The 14,710-nt window shown below is 33.6% G+C and overlaps 1 protein-coding gene and 1 long non-coding RNA gene across 2 annotated transcripts; both read left to right on the forward strand.

Moving 5' to 3' along the window:
- The first annotated feature begins 1,187 nt into the window (after positions 1-1,187).
- On the forward strand, positions 1,188-2,167 carry LOC110800476 (uncharacterized). Its single transcript, XR_002536663.2, has 3 exons — positions 1,188-1,419; positions 1,669-1,711; positions 1,950-2,167. It is a non-coding gene; the product is annotated as an uncharacterized lncRNA (long non-coding RNA).
- Positions 2,168-7,906: 5,739 nt separating this feature from the next.
- LOC110798193 (probable carboxylesterase 15) lies at positions 7,907-14,406 on the forward strand. Its single transcript, XM_022003359.2, has 3 exons — positions 7,907-8,363; positions 10,607-10,984; positions 13,884-14,406. Exons 1-3 carry the CDS (start codon positions 7,996-7,998, stop codon positions 14,185-14,187), a joined length of 1,050 nt encoding a protein of 349 aa, XP_021859051.1. The 5' UTR covers positions 7,907-7,995; the 3' UTR covers positions 14,188-14,406.
- The last annotated feature ends 304 nt before the right edge of the window (positions 14,407-14,710 follow it).

Genomic DNA, 14,710 nt, shown 5'->3' on the forward strand with positions numbered 1-14,710 from the left:
GATAGTCCGTGAAATACTCCCTTTTGGGAACACAATGATATGAAGCACCTGAATCTACAAGCCACTCTGTGTCAGAACTCCCTACATGATGACACTCACTAGTTGCACAAATCAAAGCGACATCATCATCACTCTTAGAAGCGGTTGCTGCAGTATTTTTATCATCTCCCTGTTTTTGTGAGTCTTTCTTCTTACCTTGTTCTCTCTTCCAACGGTAGCAAAACTTTTTGATATGGCCAGGCTTGTTGTAATAATGACATGTCCTAGTCTCTTTGTCTCTAGACTTGGACCTCCCCTTTGAGTTATCACGGCCTTTGGGACCCTTACTCTTGCTTCTTCCACGATTCTCAACAACAAGAGCATGTGAATTATCAACTCCCATCTCATTTCTTCTTATCTTTTCATTGAACATGCTTTCTTTGATCACATCCAAAGATAGAACACCTTCTGGAGCAGAGTTACTAATAGTCACAACCAAGGTTTCCCAACTATCTGGCAAAGAACTCAACAAGAACAAAGCCTGTAATTCATCATCAAGAACAATCTTCATAGTAGTCAGCTTGTTAATAATATCCTGAAAGTCACTTAAATGCTCAGAAACAGACTTTCCACCTTTCAATTTCAAATTAACAAGTCTCTTGATTAATGAAGCTTTGTTATGTGCGGTCTTCCTTTCATAAAGACCTTCCAGTTTCTTCCACAAATCATATGGGTCGGACTCCTGAGACACATGGTTGAAAATGCTAATATCAACCCACTGCCTAATAGTCCCCAAAGTTTTCCTCTTTAACTTTCCCCAATCTTTCTCTTCCATTTTCTCTGGTCTTTCAGGTTTAGAAATGGTGCCACACTAGTAGAAAAAGGCACATTTGCGTCGCTAATATTGTGTCGCTCATTATAATGAATGACGCAAATGTACCAATTTTAATAGAAATATATCGATTGCGTCGGTGATTTATTAAGTACTGACGCAATGTACGTTAAAACGGTCATCTTAATCATGTGCGTCGCACTTTAACTATTCTGCGACGTAATTTACATTTCATTTGCGTCACAGTTATACAAATGAGCGACGCAGAACATTTAGTTGTCCGTATGAGTAATTAACCCTTTCGATTTCACCGAGGATCTCTTTCCGCCTCCCCCCCCCTCCCCCTCCCCCTCCCCCTCCCTCTCTCTCATCTCTCTCTCTCATATCTTCTTTCCAAATTTCCACCAACCCATCTAAATCTCTCTATCTTCTCTGAAAATTCAACCTCTTTCAAACCGGCTGGAAGAGGCAAAACGCTAGGTTTCAGAACGATGAATAGGGCGACATCTCAAAGGTGGGGAAATACATTGAAGTGCCGATGTTTTGGTGTTGGATCTTTGGTTTACCTCACCGGAGTCGCCGCCGTCCTTTAGTACCTTGTTGCTGAGGTATTTCTCTCTCCCTATCGTGATTTCCAAGTTCAATCAACTTTGCCCGTTTTTTGTATTGTTTTTGTTGAATCTAGGGTTTATTTATGTTAGTTCGTGATTTTTTTTAATTTTTTGAACTTTTAATTGAGGATTTTGGTTTTTGATGCCAGTTCTTTGTTCTTGATTCCTTTGGATCTTGTGTCTCCAGCATTTTTTCTACAAAAAACTTCCGCATTTTTTTTCTTCTGAAAATCGTCGTTTTTTCAGCACTTCTGGAGCTTGGATGGCACTGTTGAAGAGGAAAACCCATGTAAGCAAAGTCTCTCATTTTTCTGGGTTTTATTTATTATTGACTTTTCTTAAAATAGGGATTTTATTGTGTTGTTCTTTTGTTCGTAATTTGAGCTGTTGATCACTGATTGTTTGAATTTTTGGATTTTGATTTTAGATGCTTCTTTGTTGTTGATGTTTAATCTAGGGTTTACACACTTCTGATATGTTCTCCAAATAAGGATATGAATTATTGTTGTTTTTCTATGATTTAGCAGGGAATTTCGATTTCCAAATGTAAATTTGAAAGCGGTTTCGATACACTTGAGGGAAGCAATGATGTCTGGTGAAGTTGTGGACATGGATTGGAGTAAAAGACCCAGGAGATCGGATATTTGTGTAAACGTAAATGGAATTTCAGATAAGTCATTGTTGAACTCTAACAACTTTATTATTGTTCATGGAGCTTGTTAGTTGATTCATCTGGAAGCCCTTCGGTTTTTGGATGCATTATTCATTTGGAAAATTGGATTTGTTTGTGATTGTAGTTACATTTTGCATTTGATTTGAATTGTTTTTTTTTTTTGGCAGTACAAACATACAAAAAAACAAAAGAAAAGAAACAACCAAGAAAAGCAGGAACAACCCTAAAAACACTTTTCCCTAAACTCAGCTGCCATCTCTCTTGCCTTCAAAGTTTGGTCCTTGCTGCATTCCTCTATTGAGCACCCATCAAGTTTTCCAGAAATGCTCATAATATCCCCAATCAAAGTGACCAAGTCAAATCTGCAAGCAGGAAAATTTCTAATGTTACTCACCACTCCAGCTCTACTTGTGCAGACTCTAGAACTTCTTATATGCGTTGAATAGGCATGTTGAACAGCTAGAAGGACAGCTTTCAATTCCGCTTGGCAGGCATCAATAGCTTCCACTCTTTGCACATTTTTAGCAACTTCTTCATTGTTTCTTAAAATTATCCAGCTTGCTAATGCAATAGCATATTTTTTCTTCTTGACCCTTTTCCAATAACCTGCAACAATAAGATCACAAGGGGCAATACCAAAAGATTTGAATTGTTATCCAGCTTGTTTTTAGGACAAGCTGGAACATGAATCCACTTGGCAAAACTGAACACAGATAATTCTTGATTTCCTGGTTTCGGTGTGTTATAGCTTTGCTTTAGTAATGTATTATGCAAGAGTCACAAAATAAAGACACTTTAACAAATATAAACTCTATATTAAAGTCCCAGAATAAGGCTACATTCATGAATCATGGTAGCTTTTTGGATGCAGAAATATGATCTGAAGGCAATCTGAAAATAATTGTTAAACAATTTAAAGTTAACTAACCATCAATTCAAATTCTGTTCTATTCTCACAAACAGGAAGGGACTTCCTTTGCTGCAGCAACTCTAAGATATCCATCAGGCTCATCCTTAAACCCCAGTAAAGGTAAGTAGGTAAGTCTGATCAAAAGGAGACGATCAATCCTCCACCAACCGCCATCTTTGACAATTGCTGCTAACACAAGCGAATAGTTTTAGACAAAACATCAGACATCTTTGACAATTCCTGTTTTTATTTCTGATTTCTGTGGTTGGATTCCTAGAAAATGAAATGGTAAATAGAATGCTATGTATTACCAGAATTGTACCAATGCTTTTGAACACTTGTAGGTGTTTTCAAGAACACCACCTTATTCACCGGAGGAAATTACCGAGGTTAAAGATATTTGGATTGATTACGTTATGAGAATATCGATATTTAGCTTTGTACTTAATTTGAACTCCATCTCTAGCTAGCTAGTTTATTGTAATATTTAACTTAAACTTTTATGTTTAAAGTGTAGTTAGGTTATCAACATGTTGGTTGATCTATGGTGAATTTGCCTTTTATTGGGTTGTAAACTGTTTTGACAGGTATATATTAATGTATTTTAACATTCCCATGTATAGAGGAAGGTCAAATTACAAAGAAAACATTGTCGAAATTTTCACCTAGTTTACTTTTATATTTATGCTCTGAATATAAGAGTACTGAAAGCTGCTTATTTTATTTAATCTGTGGATTAAATAAAATCAGCAGCTCATTTTATTTAATCTGTGGATTAAATAAAATCAGCAGCTCATTTTTTTAGAATATCCAAAAGTCATTTGCGTCGCAGATTAGCTAAAACTGCAACGCAAATGACCTTTTTTTAACATGATGAAAAGTCATTTGCGTCGCACTTTAGCTAATCTGCGACGCGAATGACTTTTTTTTAACATATTGAAAAGTTATTTGCGTCGCAGTTTAGCTAAACTGCGACGCAAATGACTTTTCTACATGTTAAAAAAAATGTCATTTGCGTTGCACTTTAACTAATCTGCGACGCAAATGACTCTTATTTGCGTCGCCTAAATGTGCGACGCATATGACTTTTTTCATTTGCGTCGCAGCCAGTTGCGTCGCACCAATGTGCGACGCAAATGAGCTTAAATGACCGACGCAAATGACTGTTTTTCCACTAGTGCCATCGCCTTTTGTGGTTGTTTCAATTGGATCATATAAACCTTTGCAATATAGCAAATCCTCCATCATCGGTCTCCAGATGGAATAATTGGTTGATGTCAATTTAACCATTGAACTACCTCCACTACTACTAGTAGACTCCACAACAATGATCAAATTAAACCCCGCTCTGATACCAACTGATAGGACCCTAGTAGTATAATAACTATATATCCACAAGGATCACCTCCAAGACAATCAACCAAACAATACAACTCCAATTCACCACAAATAATCCACCAAATAAATAACCTAACAATCAACCAATAATGGACAGCAACAAATATCAAATGCGGGAGGACACAATGCAATCAACAACACACGAATTATACATGGAAAACCCCTTCGATGTAAAGAGTAAAAATCACGGGACTAGTGAGGAGTCCACCATTGTCACCTTCTCTTATTATGATAAAATTGAGGGAAAAAGAACCCAAATCAGACATACAAAGGTTCACAACCCACCAACACTTTCATACATAAGAGATCAACAAACTAAGAGACAAGAGATGAAGAATATCACCCAAAAACGTAGGTTCAGTCCAGAAGAGACCACGGACAAACCAGAGCTCCAAACGATGATCCAACTGTTCAAAATGAGGCCCTATGTATCCTCAACAAGATGACCAAAAATCAGCACGATCCGACCGTTCAATCTCCGGCAAACAGCAGTTTTCTGATGGCTGCCCTGAAAACTACGAACTCTCTCTTCTCTTTCTCTCCTCTCCTTTTTTGAGTGTGTGTTTAATCTGATTTCTCACCCAGCTAACCTAACTCACCTTAGGTCATCACTAAACATCAAAACACTCCAAGGCTTCTAAGAAAAGCCAACCCATTTAGCCCAAGTGGACTAAAAACATAATCCAACATTTTGGGCTCACAAACACAAGATAAATGACTTACTTGTGCAACAAGTGGGCTAGACCCACAACACATATATACTAGATACCAACATATAGTTGACTCAAGTGGTAAGCAACTTGATGTCGCTTAAGAGAGGTCTCGAGTTCGAGCCTCGCCGTATGCAGAAACTCTTGTTGGGAGACTCACCCACCATAAACAAGGTGTGCGACACGGGTCGATCCGGATGTAGTCGGAGCTAAACTCCGGTGAACCGGGTGTGCTATGCGTAAAAAAAAAAGCATATATATTAGATAGCGAAGCTTGATTATTTACCCTTTATTTGGAAATCAAGTTAATACGGAAATTTAAGAAATCTATTTTTACTTGTTTAATTTTGTTTTGCATGGTTTTCTATCAATATTGAGGGGGAAATGTGGACAATAAAACAGATAAAATATAACTAGTTCATTTTCACCTATTTCATATCCTCGACTTTTCCATTTAAATTAACCAATAAGCTAAAACTAAGCAATTCTTCTATTTTCAAAATGTTTACACATTTTTTATCATTAAATTAGAGTTTTCAAACACATTACTCCCTCTGTCCCTTAATACTTGCACCGTTTTGACTTTTTGCACTATTCACATAATTCAATTTGACCCTATTTTATTTCTAGTATATGAAAACAAATGCTAGTATATAATATATTGTTGGCTTCATCTTACGTATATTTTTAAAATATTAATATTTTTAAATGTTTTTATAATATGTAGTTAAAGATATTGGTGGTCAAAGTTGTACATTGACAAGCGTGTTCAGTCAAAACGGTGCGAGTATTAAGGGACGGAGAGAGTATTAATTAATTCTCATATGTTTATAGAAGTTTAATGGCCCGCTTCTCGTTTCAATTCTCTATAGTAATTCATTAGCTAGGTCTAACTCTTGAGAGGAGCCTCTACCTCAGAATTATAGTTACAGTGTCGCTAGAAAATTGAGGAAACAAAAAGTTAATTACTACGTACAACTTTAGAAGCTACAGTTGGAGGATAGAAACATTAGAAAGTCAAAAAAGGAAATGATAGTCGTATCCGTGTTCAGAATTTGAGCACGTTGTTAGTTTAATAATTAGCCACAGATATTAGTAAATCATCATCTCATCTGTTCTTATCCAATATACCACTATCCTTGTTTACAATTCAATTCTAGCTTAATTAGAATCGGAGCCGCGTAAAATTTCTAGTATTTCTTCATATCCAATTATCCGAAATCTGAGTGGAGATCTAGTTGGAGAAATCAAATACTATTTCGGCTGCCGATGTACTTTGACGATCCAACAGTTTAGTCACCTCAAATTTCATACTTTGCGAGTCCATATATATATACTAAATGGGCCTCATATTTGCCAAGTTAACATGATTTTATGTAAACCGGTCCTAAAAGAGAATGATCGGAAACACATTACTTTTATGGTATCTCCGTAAGTTGTACCTCGTACGTATTCCGTGTAAACAAGGCTTGATTAAACTAGAGTCCCCGACCTAAAAAACATGTTATATAATACATAGAAGTATGTAGTTAGTCCTTTTCAAAGTAAAAGATTTTTCCATAAATATAAATGAACGGGGTGTTTATAAGCTTAAATGAACGAGTATATATCTATGTTCTTATTCAAATTCTAGTCATTTAAATAAACGAACATAAACGCACAAGTGCACAACGTGCAATTCGTACTATTGCAATACAAGTTTTTGCATGAATGATCTGATTTCCAAAAAAAAAAAAATGAACGTTTGGTAGGAAGGAAAGGCTAAAAGCCTAAAACCATAGAAGCGTTAAAAAGTCACTCTCAGAATATCGTAAGAATTGGTAGGTTTAATAATAATAAAAAAAAATAATACACCAAAACAAAAATCAAATACGGAGTACTCCACTTAGTATGGCCGTACTAACTACAGTATATAAATTGAAGCGATGGAATAATTATATAATTTGGTTCCATAAATCGCTTTCAATTCTTTTTGGCCTTGGCTTTTTATCTTTATGGCTGCCCATTCTTAGGGAGGGAGAGTCAATAAAGTTTCAATGTAAGCATTGTTACACACTTTGCCGCATTGCCACTTTCACCATCAACACCTCCTATTTCACTCTTTTTATTTGTACGATCATCACGTGTTTTTCCCACTTGCACACCAATTTTACTTTTATAGACGTTATTAATTCAATCGACTTATTCAACGATTTAGAATGTATCCGATCAACCAAATATTTTCTAGTTGATAAATTAAATGTTTTCATTGGAGGTCGGCAACGTGACACAATATTGTTGAACAATTTTATATTAACGATATTTTACTCAACAGGTCTGTATATAAAACTGCAAGCCTGCAATCGTGTCCCGCCGTTATGTGATTTTGTATTAATATAATGTTTTGGACTATTTTGATATTTATACTAGACAAACTAGTAAGATAAATTTCCAAGAAAAAAAAAAAGAAGAGCTAGCTAGTGCTAGTCATGGGTATAGTACATCAACCATTCATGCATCATAACATGAGCTAAATTTCCATTCATGCATCATATACATTGAGAGTCAAGTTCAAGGGCCACGCACAAAGGAGTGGAATTCAATCAATTCATAGCTCATGTTCTTATCAATTCTAATTTTCTAATACATATTATATGCATTCAACTTGTTGATGGGACCATATTTAAGTACGCAACAAAATAGTTACCAATCATATTCATCCTATATGCACCAATTATATACTATTGGATTGTATCATGCACTTTTACTTTTATGCCCTCGTTCTATAATTTCTATAAATAGCTTGGCCTTAGCTTCAACAAAAGTCATGTCTTATTATCTCATAAAACTCTCTAACAAAGTAGGAGGAGAAAGTAGTACGTAACATACAAAAACAGTCGCGTATGGGATCCTTAGCAGAAGTGTCTGAAGACTGTTTTGGAGTCCTCCAACTATACAGTGACGGGTCAGTTTATAGGGCAAATGAATCGGAAATTGATTTCGGAGTTTATAATAAAAAGAATAGCCATGAAGTAGTTGGAGAAGGTTGTTTAGTTGAATGGGAAGATTGTTTGTTTGATGAGAAACACCAACTATATTTAAGAGTGTATAAGCCTAGTTATAAGAATAGTAACAACAAAAAGTTGCCAATTTTGTACTACATACATGGAGGAGGTTTCTGCCTTGGCTCACGCACGTGGCCTAACGGTCATAACTGCTGCCTTCGGCTGTCCTCTCAACTTCAAGCCCTTGTTATTGCACCTGACTACAGGTTAGTTGGATGTCCACTCCACTCGGTTATTTTTTTTTTTATTTATTTATTTATTTTTTTTTTTTTTTTTACGGTCCAAAATAAGGGAATAAATTAACGGAGTTTCTTTGACTTTTATACGGAGTATGTAATTTGGGTTGAGTAAACATGGTATATATAATTTATGCATCCAATTATGCTACACTTTTACACTGAAATTTTATTTTTTAGCTTTTAAAATTCCTTTCTACTTCCATAGAGGATTTTTATTCAATTATTACCTATATTATAAGTACGGTAAATTCATTTCTGACATGACCACATATTTTTGCTAAAATAGCTTATTGATTGTTATTAGATATTTTAGATTTAGTTGAAATATGAAGACAATAATGTATTTTTAATATTGCATTATAGGTTATCTCGTTATTATTGTATGTACTCCGTATAATTATATACATGAATCAAATTGTAACTAAAGATAATATTTTTCAATTGAACTTCATGCATGGTGCCAAATTGGTTTGTCTCGGTTAGACGTTGTTCGTTCAAACTTTATTTTAATTTGATAGGGTATAAATAGATTGGGTTAAACTTTGTCGGGTCGAATCTCAATTATTGATCCAGCTATTATAGATTCATTCATTTGCCTAACGGGTTTAGTTAGAGTATCGTAACCAAATCCTAGTTGAAATAAGAAGCTACTTATGAGCATAATGTCGGAAATAAAATACGGAGTATTTTTTTTTCAAGCTAGTTAGTCTACTGTCGGACCGTGCTTTTACGTTTTTTTATAAAAATTTGACTTTTTTTCCCTTCCAGATAAACCACGTAATTTACCAGTCTATTAATTACATCATCATGACTCATGAGCTAGCATAAAAATGCTTCAACAACTACTTAATTTAATACCACATCATATCAACATATAACCGATAACCCTCACTAAAAAGTAAATTTAAGTTTACAAATCTTATATACGGGACTGATCGAGAGCTATGGATGTATGGGATTCGACCGAACCCCCCACCTCATTTGTAATTTATATTGCTCTCGTGGCTTATTCAAAAAAAAAAAAAACTAATTATATATATAAAATACGATATAGGTCACATGACTCTACATGTTTTACGCACTTGTGGCTCATGCAATCAGTGAAAATAAAAAAAATTGTATAGGAGATGAAAGTGTTTAACCTTTTTTATTCAACAAATGAAAGATTTAAGTTGGTATGAAAGGGACATAACGCCATTTAAGAAGGTAGCTTAAAGGCATTTTGAAGGTACAATAGAATGTTGGGCTAGTCTTCTCTTTCATCACTCATGATCAGTAATTGTTGTGTATGTATTATACCCTCAAAATGCCTTTTAGCTAACTTCTTATATGGAAAACAGGAACGCAGAAAAGTTGGATATTTTGTACGAAAATAGCTTAAAAACCCTTCATGAATCCTACACTCTATTCATAACTCAAGCTTAATTAGTACTTATAAGGGGTTTAATATATAGATTTAGATAATTTAATCACTAATTAACCATTATGGAGTACTCCGTACCACACACACAGTATTATTTTAGAGAGGTGATAACTTTTTTCTAGCTAGGTTTTTAAAATAGAATGTGCAACAATATTTTCTACATGTAGTAAGTGACAGAGCTAGGAAAAAGATCATTTTAACAAAAAGGCTTATCTACGTTCAAACCTAGCTAAGATTAAGTAGCAGTAACAAAGAGCTTTTTCACAAGTATGTTAAGCAACTAAGCCAACGTCTTCTTTAATACTCTTCTTTAATTCCTCCGTTCCTAATTAAATAGTTGCATCGTTTTGACATTCATGTTTGCCAACGCATAACTTTGACCATCAATATTTATAATTATCTATTAGTAAAAATTATAAAAAGTGTATATATTTTAAAAAATATATTAAGAAAAACCTAATAATACTTTGTATAATAATTTTTAATTTTATTTATTAGTAGAAAATTGAGGTAAAAGCAAGACAAGTGAATAGTGTCAAAAGTCAAAATGGTGCAACTATTTAAGAACGGAGGAAGTATTAAGTATATAGTAACATATTTGGCTGATAGGGGAGGCTATAGTCCCCGTCAACCCCCTAATTCCGCCCTTACATGAAGCTAGTTCCAATTTGGAGAAACGTATTTTATTTATTACGGAGTAATTATTTATTTAAATAATGTATGAGTTTGTGTATGTACTAAAGTAGTTCAATTATTTTATTTTGGTTTTTGGTTTTTGAATAAGCAGATTGGCACCAGAACACAGGCTTCCAGCAGCAATAGAAGATGGATTTAACGCAGTAAAATGGCTACAAAAACAGGCTAAACAAAGAGATCAAGAAAGTAACCCTAGAAATGACGACTACTATTATAACAATCAAAATACATGCAATAAGTTGCTGGAAGATGGAGTTGACTTTGATAAGGTTTTCATAATGGGAGACTCTTCTGGTGGAAATATAGCTCATCATCTGGCTGTCCGTCTAGGGTCCGGGTCACCCGGACTATCTCCGCTCCGGGTTTGTGGGTATGTGCTTTTAGCTCCATTTTTTGGCGGGTCTCTTAGGACCAAATCCGAGGCTGACGGTCCTCCTGAACCCGTTCTTACCTTGGACTCCCTTGACAGGTAACTTCTCTTAATATTTCTCCATTAAAAAGGTGAAGAGAACATTGACAACTTCAACATCTCCGATACTTAAGATTTAAGAAATATATAATTTTTATTCTTGCGTGTACCTGGTCCACAATAATATTAGTGTGGACCCAAAATTAATAGTTTTCTCTAGCACCTTTTGACACTCATAGTGACCTTTATTGTTCATATAGTAACTATAATAAACTAAACACCAAAATTCTTAAACATAGTAACCATTTTTTGAAGCATAGTAACCCTATATTTTTAAAAGCGAATCGTGACTTAAAATCACATTATTCAAGCACAAAACATGTATCAACGATACTAATTTACATTTTTATCATAATAATCTTAATAAAATGCCAAAATAAATTGGGAACAAGTTGTTGACTTTATTTTAAGACATGGTTCACAATAAATTTAGTATGGACCAAGTCCATTTAAAAATTGGTGATAATTTTGTTGTTTCTTAGTACCGACTACCGACTACCGAGTATTCCGTATTTCATTCTTAAAATGAACGATCTTACAATCTATCACATCTCTTAATCTCTATTATATAAACTAATTAACTTCTGAGCACTTTAGTGTTCACGTAAAATATAGATAAATCCTTAATACTTAATTGTTGAAACACGCTGATATATTAATTAAGCTAGATTTTATAAAATTTTCGTATGTATTGTGTGCATCGAACACTAATAAAATACTCACATCCGTCTCTAATTGTGTGCCCCATACATCAATAGTACTTTATTAAAATTTGTTTGTGCGGAATTGAGAAGAGACAAAAGTAATGAACCAATTTTATTTTATTTTTAAGAGTAAGATTATAAACCCTATAAACTTTTATGAGAATAGGGCAATCTTTTCAGGATAACCTAAAATGATACAGAGTAAATGAGGGAAACAAAAAGCGTCAAGCCAACAAAACTAGAAATAAAAAGGTCATTGTCAAAACTTTCTATTAAAAAACGCATGATATTTCCATTCTTCAAATTTGAAATTATCTTTTGTTACTAGCTTGTTTGTTAATGCCAAGTTGAATACGTCATCGACAGTCGATACAGTACCTATTAATATGTTATCCCGTATGATTTATGAAGTCCAAAAGTAGTAGGTGTGTCGGTATGCATTATTTATTATTTTATTTAAATAAAAATGACAATTTCGTTATCTCCCACCTCATTTCTAATATTTTTATCATGCCAAATTGCTAATTCAACGACTGATGTGAACAATCACTGTGCATTAGCCTATAATCAATGCTATTTTTTTAATTATTCAACCAGTTTTACTTTATAAGAACAATTAATGTGAATAAGACAATTATAAAAGGTTATAAAGAATTGTTTATTAAAATTATTGAATTTCCTGACAAAAACAAAGTATATATTTAGTAAATCAGACTTATTTTTCTGAACTTAATTTCTTTTAGTGACATTAAACTATTGTTTTTTAATACATAATACATGGTCTGTGGGTCAAATATTTTTTTTTTTCTTTTTCGGTCTTTATTCCTGTTCAAAAATCTTTTAAAATCGGTTTTAGATCTGGTCATTTTTTTTTTTTTACTTAAAGTATTAAGATAAGCCGACAATATGAGTTATTCACATCTTAAAATGATCGGTTTGTTCTAAGTCCGATTTAAAGATAACGAATTTGATCTCTACATCTTAAATTATCAAAATTCCGATATAAGCTGGTTTGTTCTAAGTCCGGTTTGATCCTGTGCGGATTTGGACTGATGAATACCCCAACAGTATGAGTTGCCAATAGTGGATGATTTCAGGATTTTTTGCTGACCTGATCATATCGTTCAACAGTACTAGAATTCCAGAAAAAATTTAATCATGATTTGATGTGAAATCATCTTTCTTCTGATTCATGCTATACCAGTATCATCCCAAAAGCGCAATAAGCCAATAATAGCCTTTATAATGTCGTTCGTTCTATGGCTGCGGCTTAATCTTTTGATATAATAATAGTGGACAGTGGACTATATGTGAATAGGCAATAAGTGAATATAATAGTCATTAAGTCTAAAATAGGAAAAGTAAAAGGTAATAATAACACCAAAGTTTGTAATCACCGGTCTAATCATACCACGTGTTACGTTATCCACCTTCTTCTTATTTAACATGATAAAAAAAAAATTATAATAAAATGGAGGAAATAGATCATATTAACCCACGACTTTCAGTTTAAGCAACAAAACATTTACCACTAAGATTAAACATATTTCATGTTCTCGTTGCAAAAAAAATTTCATATAAATATGAATGTAATTAATATAATAACCCGAAACTTCGCCCATGCCCAAAAGTTAGAAAGTCTATAAGGTGACGTGTATCACTTACACTGGCAAGCAATATTTTATTTTTGCTAAAACTCTGCAATATATCATGTATAGATTATTGTTAGGATAATGTTAAACATCCATAAAATATAAAATAAATCACACAATTATAGTAATTTTTTAAATTTTGACATAATTGCATGATATGTTTGGTGAACCTAAGATATTATTGGTTGGTCAAGAAAGGTGATGCAAGAGAAAGAAAATGTCTTTTGAATATAGTAGGTGAGATAACGTGATAATTAATTCTGAAGAAAAACTGATTTTCGAATGTTCACCAGCTGTAAAGTCAAACTTATTTATTTGTAGTCTACACTCAAATTAAAGAGTAATATCATAACCCTCCCGTTCAAATCTAATCATTATCCTCCATTTGATACTTCCCATCACATATTATATGAAGGGTATTTTAGATAGCGTGGGTGTCCCTTAATTATTCAATTACATTTAACTTGATTAAAATTAAACGAAACGACAACAACATTAACTTAAGAAATCTTTTTAACTTTTGATTTCTCATTCTCTTTTTAGGTTTTGGAGATTATCTCTACCAAAAGGAGAAGATAGAGATGATCCAATAGCAAATCCATTTGGACCATGGAGTCCAAACCTAAAAATGGTAAATCTTGATCCAATGCTTGTTATAGTCGGTGGCAAAGAGATAATGAAAGACAGAGTGGAAGATTATGCAAAGAGATTAAAACAAGTTGGCAAAGACATCACTTTTGTTGAATTTGAAGGGCAACATCATGGTTTCCTCACACACAATCCTTGCTCCCATGTCTCTGATCAACTTTGCCAACTCATCAAACAATTCATCTTTGCAAACAAATAATTACTCTCTTCCTTAAATATTTTTCACCCATATATATTGACACGTGTATTGGACCTTTCCCATACCCCGCGCTAAATAGCGAAAGTCTTGTACATTGGGTTACCTTATTACATCTATATGTAGTGGTTTCTTTTAGTATATCCATATAAAATTAGTTGTTATTTCTTTATACTGAATGTGATTGTAAATTCCATGGAGAAAGTAAGTTACTTTCTTTCACCTTGTTGGGTGTGTTTAGTTTTGTATGTGCCCGTATAGCAAACGCCAAATTGCTAACGTCTATGGTTTTGATTGCCGATTTCTCTTGGAAACATTATAGAAAAAATAGAAAGTTCAAAGAAACTAAAATAATCCACATTCTTTCGACTTTGTGGACATTCCAAAAAACAAAAATGCTAACAATTTTTAATGCAAATCTTATACTTTAATTTTTCATATCATGACCTATTGTACCAAGATTTGCTACAAATTTTTTCTTGCCATATTGTAAAATTTCGTATTAGGATATTGTCGCAATATAAAG

The sequence above is a fragment of the Spinacia oleracea genome, chromosome 6 (assembly GCF_020520425.1).
Source record: "Spinacia oleracea cultivar Varoflay chromosome 6, BTI_SOV_V1, whole genome shotgun sequence".
NCBI classification, from domain to species: domain Eukaryota; kingdom Viridiplantae; phylum Streptophyta; class Magnoliopsida; order Caryophyllales; family Amaranthaceae; genus Spinacia; species Spinacia oleracea.